Source organism: Cebus imitator, unplaced genomic scaffold (genome assembly GCF_001604975.1).
Source record: "Cebus imitator isolate Cc_AM_T3 unplaced genomic scaffold, Cebus_imitator-1.0 Scaffold103, whole genome shotgun sequence".
NCBI classification, from domain to species: Eukaryota; Metazoa; Chordata; class Mammalia; order Primates; family Cebidae; genus Cebus; species Cebus imitator.
The window spans coordinates 3,166,374-3,178,234 of NW_016107418.1; the positions used below are offsets into that span (position 1 = coordinate 3,166,374).

Sequence of the window (11,861 nt, forward strand, 5' to 3'; positions counted from 1 at the left end):
TCTCGATCTCTTGACCTCGTGATCCACCCACCTCGGCCTCCCAAAGTGCTGGGATTATAGGCTTGAGCCACCGCACCCGGCAGTTCCTCACATCTTTGCCAACGCTTGGTATTATGGATTTTCTTGAATAAAGAAGTATAAAGTGAGAAGGTTCAACATGAGAACTTTAAAATGCGTAATAGCCTTAAATTCCTTGAATTAGAACGTGAGATCCCAATTTCCCTTATATTTAAGCACTACCTTTTTTTTTTTTTTTTTTTTAGACAAAGACTTGCTCTGTCACTCAGACTGGAGTGCAGTGGCGTGATCTTGGCTCACTGCAACCTCCATCTCCCAGGTTCAAGTGATTTTCCTGCCTCAGTCTCCTGAGTAGCTGATGTGCGCCACCACCCCTAGCTAATTTTTGTATTTTTAGTAGAGACAAGGTTTCACCATGTTTCCCAGGCTGGTTTTGAACTCCTGACCTCAAGCGATCTGTCCACCTCGGCCTCCCAAAGTGCTGGGATTACAGGCATGAGCCACCGTGCCTGGCCTTTTATTCAGCATTTATGAGTAGTGCTGAAGCTTTCTAAGTGGCATTTAAAGGAGGGAACATGTTCCCAATGGTCTTTTCTGCATTATGTGCTGATACTGGATGCAGAGAAGTATTTCAATATTTTAATAACTGTGATGCTACCATTTTCATTAGTGTTAACAAATTCATATTCAAAGCCTTGAACTGCACATTTTCGTTGCCGTCCTTTGCCCTCATTGCTTATCTTACTTTACTTGCCTTCTTGGAAACTCCTAGCCTGGGGGAATGAGTCAGGAGAAAGTAGAGGGAAGGGACACTCAGCAAAGCTTGGTTTGGATTGGATGTGAGCCCAGACCGGCCAACCTGACATTAAGGTCCCCTCTGACTCTGAAAATCTAGTTCTAATTTTTGCCATTATATAGGTGCAGATTGGCTATTCATTTCTTTTTATGTACTTCACATCTATCTATAGTAAATTAGCCTCTTAGGTTTAATTGTGAACTACTTGCCTTACATTAAAAATGGATCAACTTTTTATTTATTTATTTATTTATTTATTTATTTATTTATGAGACGGAGTTTCACTCTTGCTACCCAGGCTGGAGTGCAATGGCACGATCTCGGCTCACCGCAACCTCCGCCTCCTGGGTTCAGGCAATTCTCCTGCCTCAGCCTCCTGAGTAGCTGGGATTACAGGCACGCGCCACCATGCCCAGCTAATTTTTTATAGTTTTAGTAGAGACGGGGTTTCACCGTGTTGACCAGGATGGTCTCGATCTCTTGACCTCGTGATCCACCCGCCTCGGCCTCCCAAAGTGGGATTACAGGCGTGAGCCACCGGCGCCCGGCCTTGGATCAACTTTTTATAACTAAAAAGGCACTTTCAGTAACTCTTAGCTATTGGTAAAGATTTGTTGATGTTGGCGCGGTGGCTCACACCTGTAATCCCAAGCACTTTGGGAGGCCGAGGTGGGTGGATCACAAAGTCAGGAGATTGAGACCATCCTGGCTAACTAGTTGAAATCCAGTCTCTACTAAAAATACAAAAAGTAGCCGGGTGTGGTGCTGTGCACCTATAGTCCCAGCTACTCGGGAGACTGAGGTAGGAGAATCGCTTGAACCCGGGAATCGGAGATGGCAGTGAGCCAAGATTGCACACCACTGCACCCCAGACTGGGCAATGGAGTGAGACTCTGTCTCAAAAAAAAAAAAAAAAAAAAGATTTGTTGTTGAATTCTGTTTTTGTTAAAGTTTTTTTTTTGAGACAGACTTTCACTCTTGTTGCCCAGACTGGAGTGCAATGGCATGATCTTGGCTCACTGCAACCTTCTCCTCCTGGGTTCAAGCAATTCTCCTGCCTCAGCCTCCCGAGTAGCTGGGATTACAGGCATGCACCACCACTTCTGGCTAATTTTGTATTTTTAGTAGACACAAGGTTTCTCCATGTTAATCAGACTGGTCTCAAACTCCCGACCTGAGATGATCCATCCGCCTCGGCCTCCCAAAGTACTTAGATTATAGGTGTGAGCCACCGAGCCCGGCCAAATTCTCCTGTTGTTTAAACTGAAAAACAATCAGGCCAAGGAGGAAGATTTACTTCTATTCCAAGGAAAGACTTCAATAAGAAAAATGAGGAGAAAACATGCACTAGGAAGAAAAAAATCTGTTTTTACTTAACAGACGTTAATTGAATACCATTTTTTCTTTTTCTTTCTTTTTTTATTTTTTGAGGCAGTCTCCCCTTGTCACTCAGGCTGGAGTGCAGTGGTGTGATCACAGCTCACTGCAGCTTCAACGTCCTGAGCTCAAGTAAGCCTCTCACCTCAGCCTCCTGGGTACTTGGGACCACAGGCATGTGCCACCACACCTGGTTAATTTTTTGAAAATTTTTTTGACAGATGAGATTGCACTGTATTGCTCAGGCTAATCTTGAACTCCTGGGCTCAAGTAATCCTTCCACTTCGGCCTCCCAAGGTGATGGGATTACAGGTGTGAGCCACCATGCCTGGCAGAACACCTATTTCTACTATTTCTGTGCTAGGCACAAGGGGTACAAAGATTAAAGACATGGGGGTAGGGGAACTTGTGTATAAGTAAATAACCAATTTTATTCTACTTAAGAAATACATGGTTGGGCCGGGCGCGGTGGCTCACGCCTGTAATCCCAGCACTTTGGGAGGCCGAGGCAGGTGGATCACGAGGTCAAGAGATCGAGACCATCCTGGTCAACATGGTGAAACCCCATCTCTACTAAAAATACAAAAAATCAGCTGGGCATGGTGGCGCATGCCTGTAATCCCAGCTGCTCAGGAGGCTGAGGCAGGAGAATTGCCTGACCCCAGGAGACGGAGGTTGCAGTGAGCCAAGATCGCACCATTGCACTCCAGCCTGGGCAACAAGAGCGAAACTCCGTCTCAAAAAAAAAAAAAAAAAAGAAATACATGGTCATTGCCTTTCCCGAGGAAAAGTATTTCAATATGCTTTCTTTTAGTTAGTTAAACCTTCCAACACAGTTGTTATGATTACTTAAATATAGATTAAAAATTGCATGAGTCTGGCTGGGCACAGTGGCTCATGCCTGTAATCCCAACAATTTGGGGGGCTGAGGCAGGTAGATCACTTGAGGTCAGGAGTTTGAGAGCAGCCTGGCCAACATGGTGAAACTCCGTTTCTGCTAAAAACACAAAAATTAGCTGGGCATGGTGGCTGGCACCTAAAATCCCAGCTACCTGGGAGGCTGAGGCAGGAGAATTGCTTGAGCCTGGGATATGGAGGTTGCTGTGAGTGCCATTGCACTATAACCTGGGTGACAAAGTGAGACTCCATCTCAAAAAGAAAGAAAAAAAATGCATGCATTGATGAAGGAAGCTTTAGCCAGGTCAGAAAAGGGATTCCCTTTTTTTGTCCCCTAAAACTACTTAAAAAAATTTTTTTTGAGACAAGGTCTGTCTCTATCACCCTGTCTGGAGTGCAGTGGTACGATCTTGGCTCACTACAACCTCTGTTTCATGGGCTCAAGCCAGGCTCCCACCTTAGCCTCCTGAGTCGCTGGGACTATAGGTGTGCACCATGACAGCTGGCTAAATTTTGTATTTTTTTTTGTAGAGATGGGGTTTCACTATGTTGCCCAGGCTGATCTTGAACTCCTGAGTTCAAGCAATCATCCTGCTCCAGCCTCCTAACGTGCTGGGATTACAGGCATGAGCCAGTGTGCCCAGCCTAAAACTACTTAAAAATGGAGACATACTACTGAATGTAATGCTTATGAGAAAGAAAATGCTCTTCTATTTAAAGTAAAAGGAATGAACTGTTCCAAAGTTAAATAAGGCCATCTTTTAGGTCTTGGGAAGAAGTACTTTTCCAAATAGTTCTTTTTTTTTTTTGAGACAGAGTCTTGCTCGGTTGCCCAGGCTGGATTGCAGTGGCCTGAACTTGGCTCACTGCAACCTCTGCCTCCTGGGTTCAAGTGATTCCTGCCTCAGCCTCCTGAGTATCTGGGATTACAGGTGCACACCATCATGTCTGGCTAAATTTTTTTTGTATTTTTAGTAGAGACAGGGTTTCACCATGTTGGCCAGGCAAGCTTCGAACTCCTGACCTCAGGTGATCTGCCCACCTTGGCCTCCCAAAGTGCTGGGATTACAGGCGTGAGCCATTACTTCTGGCCTCCAAATCATTCTTTAAGCAAAGGTATTGACTACATTTTATTCTGGGAGGGTATTCCTGCTCGTTCGAGAAGCCCACAGAATGTCTCGGCTTCAGCAACATATCCGTGGTTCTTTGTGTTCCTCTAATCTCAGGGCGACAGTGTCAGCTATCAGTCAAGTTCAAGGTTACAGTCTTGCTGCCTCCCAACATACCTACTAGACATTGCCTTAATCTTTGGGCAAAGATTTTGATTTGACAAAAAGCAAATAATCATTTTATCAGTTTTGTTAACTTTGAAAGGGATCTTGTAGATAATAGGAATAAGAATTTGGAGAGGGGGCCAGGTGTGGTGACTCACATTTATAATCCCAGGATTTTGGGAGGCTGGGGCAGGCAGATCACAAGGTCAAGAGATTGACACTATTTTGGCCAACATGGTGAAACCCCGTCTCTACTAAAAATACAAGAATTAGCTGGCCATGGTGGTGCATGCCTGTAGTCCCAGCTACTTGGGAGGCTGAGGCAGGAGAATCATTTGAACCTGAGAGGCAGAGGTTGCAGTGAGCCAAGGTCATGCCATTGGACTCCAGCCTGGTGACAGAGTGAGACTCCATCTCAAAAAAAACAAACAAAAAATGTATTTGGAGAGGGGAAACTAAAGGGCTGGAAATTGGCTTAGCTTGGTCTTGCCACTGTGCTGTATCCTTCATTCCTTCTGAAATAGCAAATTCTTGTGAACCTCACAGTAGGTGGTTTGTCTGAGTGGAGCTTTTTTTTCCCATTGTCTACCCAGACTGCTCATCTGCAAGCATTTTGATTTTTATCAGGAGACGTCGTGATCTTTAGATGTTTTTATGTGACACCCAGAAAAGCTGTATCCACTTCTCAGGCAGCCATAATTACAGTGTCGAGGTTTTTCTGTCTTTGGGGAATCTGTGAGCTTTATGCCTAAGTGATTTAGTTATTCTTGATTAGTACTTTCTGTGGCTGTGTTACCAGTGGTTTTGAAGCAATGAAACCTTTTGTAGAAGTCAGTACTGGTCATTAATTTGACTTATGTGATTCTATGAGTACCAACACAAGTGAAGACAATTTTAAAATAACATAAAAATAGGTGGAGTATAGTGGTTCACACCTGTCTCCCCAGCACTTTGGGAGACCTAGGCAGGATGATCACTGGAACCCAGCAGTTTAAGACCAGCCTGGGGAAGATTGCGAGACCCAGTCTGCACAAAAGATAAGAAAATTAGCTGAATGTAGAGGCACACACATGTAGCCTCAGCTACTTAGGAGACTGAATCAAGAGGATAGCTTGAGCCCAGGGATTTGAAGCTGCAGTGAGCTGTGACCATGCCACTGTAGTCCAACCTGGGTGGCAGAGTAAGAGGCTATCTCTAAAAAAAGAAAAAACAAAGAAATAATATAAAGTGCACACAGTGTTCTTTGTGGCTACAGAAATTGCATAAGCTCCTAAAAGAGGAACTTTTTTTTTTAAGGTTAAATAGTAAAAATATATTTTTTACTGCTGTCATTATAAGGTCAATTGGTAGCCAAGAATCTTCCATTGAATGATTTACAGTCTATGCTAAAGCAGACTTTAGTGTATAAGAAAGTGTATAAGATAGTCACTGAACTCAATCTTTGAATATTTTGTCATTTGAGTTATGATTTTCCTAATGTTTGATATTCAGTTCTTGGAGGCAATTCCCATAGATACATTAGGACTAACAACACATTCAGGAAACGTGCTGTTTTCTGTGGCCGGGAATGTCTCTGCACTTAAGTTCCTCATTTGTGAAAAGGAGATAAGCAGTGTCTTACTCCTTCATCAGATAATACTTGTAAAGGACAGCTGCACTCCTTGTTAGGCGCGTGTCTTGCAGAAAGAAATGAAGTCTGAAGAAATTAGGATTCAGAGTCACAAGATTTGCCTCCTTCTCTCCCTCCATGCTTTCTTTTTCATTCCCTTCTTCTTTCCCTCCCTTCCTCCTTCCATAGATGTTTTTCAGCACTACTATGTCTAGGACCTGTGTTAAATGCTGTACAGTACTATTTCCTGCCCTCACAGACCTCAGTGTAATGTTACAGGTGTTGGTGGGAGAAGGTCAGATACATAGAAAGAAAATAGCAGTGGAGTTTTAGAAATAGGCACAGTGGCTGAACCTCTAACCCATACTGAGAAGGTAAAGCGAAGCTTCCAAGAGAAGGTGAGGCCAGAGTCATGCTGGAAGAAAAGTAAGACTGGTCAGAGAAAGAAGAAGGTGAGGATGTTCCAGGTAAACAGGACAGCAAAGAAAAAGGTACAAAGGTAACAAATATGTCACAAATGGAAAACTATAATTTCTTTTTTTTTTTTTTTTGGCTGAGCACAGGGGACTTTATTGATGGTACATGACAAGGTGGGGCTCCCTAGGCCCCTTCCTCTTCAAGCTGTCTGCATGGAAACTGTGAGGAGGGTCAATTCAGTGTGGTGGGGGATTCTGTGGCAGGGACTCCCCAGCAGTGAGGGCCTCTCTTCCTCTCGTGCTCTCGCTGGGGCTGGTGGTCCAGAGGTCTTACTCCTTGAAGGCCATATGGGACATGAGATCCACCACCCTGTTGCTGTAGCCAAATTCATTGTCATACCAGGAAATGAGCTTGACGAAGTGGTCGTTGAGGGCAATGCCAACCCCAGCATCAAAGGTGGAAGAATGGGTGTCGCTGTTGAAGTCAGAGGACACCACCTGGTGCTCAGTGTATCCCAGGATGCCCTTGAGGGGGCCCTCTGACGCCTGCTTCACCACCTTCTTGATGTCATCATATTTGGCAGGTTTTTCCAGACGGCAGGTCAGGCCCACCACTGACACGTTGGCAGTGGGGACACGGAAGGCCATGCCAGTGAGCTTCCCGTTCAGCTCAGGGATGACCTTGCCCATGGCCTTGGCAGCTCCAGTAGAGGCAGGGATGATGTTCTGGAGAGCCCCACGGCCATCACGCCACAGTTTCCTGGAGGACCCATCCACGGTCTTCTGGGTGGCAGTGATGGCGTGGACAGTGGTCATGAGTCCTTCCACGATACCAAAGTTGTCATGGATGACCTTGGCCAGGGGCGCTAAGCAGTTGGTGGTGCAGGAGGCATTACTGACGATCTTGAGGCTGTTGTCACACTTCTCATGGTTCACGCCCATCACGAACATGGGGGCATCAGCAGAAGGGGCAGATATGATGACACTTTTGGCTCCCCCCTGCAAGTGAGCCCCAGCCTTCTCCATGGTGGTGAAGACGCCAGTGGACTCCACCACGTACTCAGCACCAGCATCGCCCCACTTGATTTTGGAGGGATTTCGCTCCTGGAAGATGGTGATGGGATTTCCATTGATAACAAGCTTCCCGTTCTCAGCCTTGACAGTGCCATGGAATTTGCCATGGGTGGAATCATACTGGAACATGTAGACCATGTAGTTGAGGTCAATGAAGGGATCATTGATGGCGACAATATCCACTTTACCAGAGTTAAAAGCAGCCCTGGTGACCAGGCGCCCAATACGACCAAATCCGTTAACTCCGACCTTCACCTTCCCCATGGTGTCTCAGAGATGTGGCTGGCGATGGGAGACTAGATGCGGCTGTCTGGCGAACAGGAGGAGCAGAGAGCCAGAAAACTATAATTTCATTCCAAGTTGTTGGGACACAATGTGTAAGGTCATTAGAATTAGAGTAACTATCATTTATAAAGTTGTAATTCAGCAAATGATTGAAAAATTTCTAATGAATAGCTTTAAAAAAGAAAATTCAGTGTTGCCTGAGCATAATGTATAAGGAATACTTTAGTGATGTGTTAAGTGGCTGGACTTTATCATGTAGACCAGGAGACTCTGGTTGGTTGGTCCGACGCAGTGGTTCCATGCCTATTGTCCAAGCTATATGGAAGGCTCGCTTGAGCCCAGGAGTTCAAGGCCAGCCTGGCCAACATAGCAAGATCCCATCTCTAATTTAAAAAAAAGAAAAGAGGCTAGGTGTGGTGGCTTACACCTGTAATTCCAGCAGTTCGGAAGGCCAAGGAGAGTGGATCACTTGAGTCTGAGAGTTTGAGACCAGCCTGGGAAACATGATGAAACCCCTTTGCTACAAAAAATACAAAAAAAGTTAGCTAGATGTGCTGGCATTTGTCTGTAGTCCCAGCTACTAGGAAGGCTGAGGCAAGAGAATTGCTTGATGTGGAGGTTGCAGTGAGCCAAGATCACACCACTGCACTCCAGCCTGGGTGGCAGAATGAGATCCTGTCTCAAAAAAAAAAAAAAAAGTCATCTTTGGATGGATGGATTTCAGGGGGTTTGTTATATCTTCCCTGTGTGTGTGTATGTGTGTGTCTGAGCATGCTCCTTTTTTTTTGAGAGCATGTTAACTGCTACCTTCAGATTTTCAAAGGGGTCTGTGACTCAAGAAAGGAATCATTGCTGTTGGTTCTGGAGGGCTTTAAGCAGAGGTTTGATATGCTCTGATTGGTACTTTAGAAAGACAATTCTGTCTGTGTTGCAGCCAACACTATGGCAGGGAAGTTGTTGGCAGTAATCCAGGCCAGAGATGACAACGAGGGCTTGAACTAGGGCGATGGTGATAGAGATGTGGAGCTGAGAATTGCTTTGAGAATTATCAAGCAGTCAAAATGTTAGCTGGGCGTGGTGGTGTGCACCTGTAAGCCCAGCTACTCTGGAGGCTAAGGCAGGAGGATTGCTTGAGCCCAGGAGGTTGAGGCTGCAGTGAACTATGATCCTGCCACTGCACTCCAGCCTGGGTGGCAGAGAGAGACCCTATCTCAAAAAAAAAAAAAAAAGTCAAAATGTAAGGGTTGGCAATTTCCTGGGTGATGGGAAATGAGGAAGAGGGAGGAATCAAAAATGGCTTCTGGGTTTCTGGCTTCTGTGACACTGGAGGTTTTGCTACTGAGGAGGATTGGGGGAGAGAGAAGAGAGAGAGGTAGGAAGAGGTGGGGCCCAGGGAAGAGATATGTGAGTTAAATTTTCATTTGAGTTTTAGGTTCCTGGGGGCTACCCAGATATATAGTTATAGACACAGAAGGTATAAATTAGGAACTCACGAGCAGATATCTATATTTATTATTATTATTTTATTTATTTATTTATAATTATTATTATTATTTGAGACAGAGTCTCACTCTGTCGCCCAGGCTGGAGTGCAGTGGTGCAATCTCAGCTCACTGCAACCTCCACCTCCTGGGTTCAAGTGATTCTCCTGCCTCAGCCTCCCAAGTAGCTGGGGCTGCAGGCATGCTCTACCACGCCGGCTAATTTTTTGTATTTTTAGTAGAGATGGGGGGGCTTTCACCATGTTGGCTAGGCTGATCTCGAACTCCTGACCTCGTGATCCACCTCCCTCAGCCTCCCAGAGTGCTAGAATTACAGGCATGAGCCACCGCGCCCAGCCTATTTTTTACTTTTATAGAGATGAGGTCTTGCTATGTTGCCCAGGCTGGTCTTGAATGCCTGAGCTCAAGCAATCCTCTCACCTTGGCTTCCCAAGATGCTGAGATTAAAGGCATGAGCCACTGCACCCAGCCTCATGAACAGACAGACGGTAGTCAAAATTATCAGAATTTACAGAGAGAGAACATTGAATGAATGAGTTCAGAAGATGAAACCTTAGAGTTACCCAGTCTATTGCCCTCATTTACCAGAGGAAGAAAATGGGGCCCAAAGAGGATAAATGCGTTGCTCAAATGCAGTTATCAAAGCTGAGAACTTTCAGAAGCGGGACTTGGAGCTCTGGTCTCCAACTCTTTGCCTCACAGAAGACAACTTGAAAACGAAGTGTCTTAACATCCTCTGGTTTGTTTCATAATGTGTAAATTGACAGCTCTTTAAAGTTTTAGATTAACGTCAATGTTTTCTGACTTACCCCTGATCCCGGTACTGTCCCTTCAAAGTACACCACTCTGAGAGCTCTTTTTCAATTCCAGAGTTGTCCTCACTGCTCAGAATGTGTTTGGAACTGGATTCTGGGAATTTCCATTAAAGTTTTAGAGTGAATTATTGGAAAGAACCTTAGTATTAATGGTGGCAAATTTCCTTTGGTTTTTTTTTTTTTGAAACAGGTCTCACCTGCCACCTATCTCACTTTGTCACCCAGGCTGGAGTGCAGTGGCATGATCATGGCTCACTGTGGGCCTGACTTCCCGGACTTCAGTGATCCTCCCACCTCAGCCCCCTGAGTAGCCGAGACCACAGGCGTGCACCACCACACCTGGCTAATTTTTGTATTTTTGGTAGAGATGTGGTTTTGCCATGTTGCCCAGGCTGGTCTCAAACTCCTGAGCTCAAGTGATCCTCCTGTCTTGGCCTCCCAAAGTACTGGGATTACAAGTGTGAGCCACCAGGCCTGACCAGCTTTTTAAAAAGTCAGGTTTATTGAGCTACAATTTTCATGCAGTAAATTTCATTCTCTTTAGTATGTAGTTTTATGAGTTTAAGAAACAAATACAGTTGTAGAACTGCCACCACTATCAAGATATAGACATTTCCATTCCCGTCAAAAGTTCCTTCATGGTGAGGGGGCAGTGGGACTCATGCCTGTAATCCCAGCACTTTGGGAGGCCAAGGCCAGAGGATCACTTGAGGTCAGCAGTTCGAGACCAGCCTAGCCAACATAGTGAAAACCCATCTCTACTTTAAAAAAAAAAAATGCAAAATTAGCTGGGCATGGTGGCTGACTCCTGTAATCCCAGCTACTCGGGAGGCTGAGTCAGGAGAACTGCTTGAACCCAGGAGAGGGGAATTACAGTGAGCCAAGATGGCACCACTGCACTCCAGCCTGGGTGACACAGCAAGGCTCCATCTCAAAAAAAAAAAAAAAGTTCCTTCATGCCCTTTTATAGTCAACCCTGATCCCTACCCCAACCAGTAAGCTCTTTTCTTTCATCATTTTTCCCCTCATAGAATGTCATGTAAGTGGAATCTTATGATACGGAGCCTTTGAGTGTGTTTATTTCACATAGTAGAATTATCAGATTTATCTATGTTTTTATGTATATCAGTAGTTTTTTCTTTCTGCTGCTGAGTAGTATCCTATGGTATGGTTAGGCTCAGTTTGTTTATCCATTAACCAGCTGACTGGTCATTTGTTTGCTTCCAGCTTTTGGCAAGGATGAATAAAACAGCTAAAATATTTGAATACAGGTTTTTGTGTGAGCATAGATTTCATTTCTTTTGGGTAAATACCTCAGAGTGGTATTGTATTGCTGCACTGCATGCTAAGTGAATGTTTAACTTCATGAGAAACTGCCAAACCGTTTTTCCAAGTGATTGTATCATTTGTCATTTACCCCAACAACGTGTGAGAATTGCATTTGCTCAAGGTCATCGTCAGCATGTGGTATTGTCAGTGTTTTGGTTTTGGTTTTTAACCATTGTAATAGGGGTGTAGCAATGTGTTACTGTGGCTTAAATTTGCATTTCCCTAATAACTAACGGTGTTAAGCATCTTTTCGTGTGTTTAATTGTCATCCTATATTTTGTTTCGTGAAGTGTCTCCTAAAATCTTTTGCCCATTTTAAAAATTGGATTGTTTGTTTTATTATTATTAGGTTTTAAGGGTTCTTTGGGTATTATGGATACAAGTCCTTTTTCACACATATATCATCAAAATGTTTTCTCCAGTCTGTGGCTTGTCTTTTCTTCTTCTTTTTTTTTCTTTTTCTTTCTTT

General features: G+C 44.5%; 2 protein-coding genes across 2 annotated transcripts in view; one reads left to right on the forward strand and one right to left on the reverse strand.

The window, feature by feature from the left end:
* The window catches only part of FLT3 (fms related receptor tyrosine kinase 3), a 101,642-nt gene that overhangs the window by 2,628 nt on the left and 87,153 nt on the right, over positions 1 to 11,861 (forward strand). The window lies entirely within an intron of this gene.
* LOC108310464 (glyceraldehyde-3-phosphate dehydrogenase-like) lies at positions 6,652 to 7,798 on the reverse strand. Its single transcript, XM_037741687.1, has one exon. It carries the CDS (start codon positions 7,723 to 7,725, stop codon positions 6,718 to 6,720), a length of 1,008 nt encoding a protein of 335 aa, XP_037597615.1. The 5' UTR covers positions 7,726 to 7,798; the 3' UTR covers positions 6,652 to 6,717.

What these genes read in the sequence shown, in the direction of transcription:
- LOC108310464 (XM_037741687.1), bottom strand. Translation starts at nt 7,725, where the DNA reads ATGGGGAAGGTGAAGGTCGGAGTTAACGGATTTGGTCGTATTGGGCGC.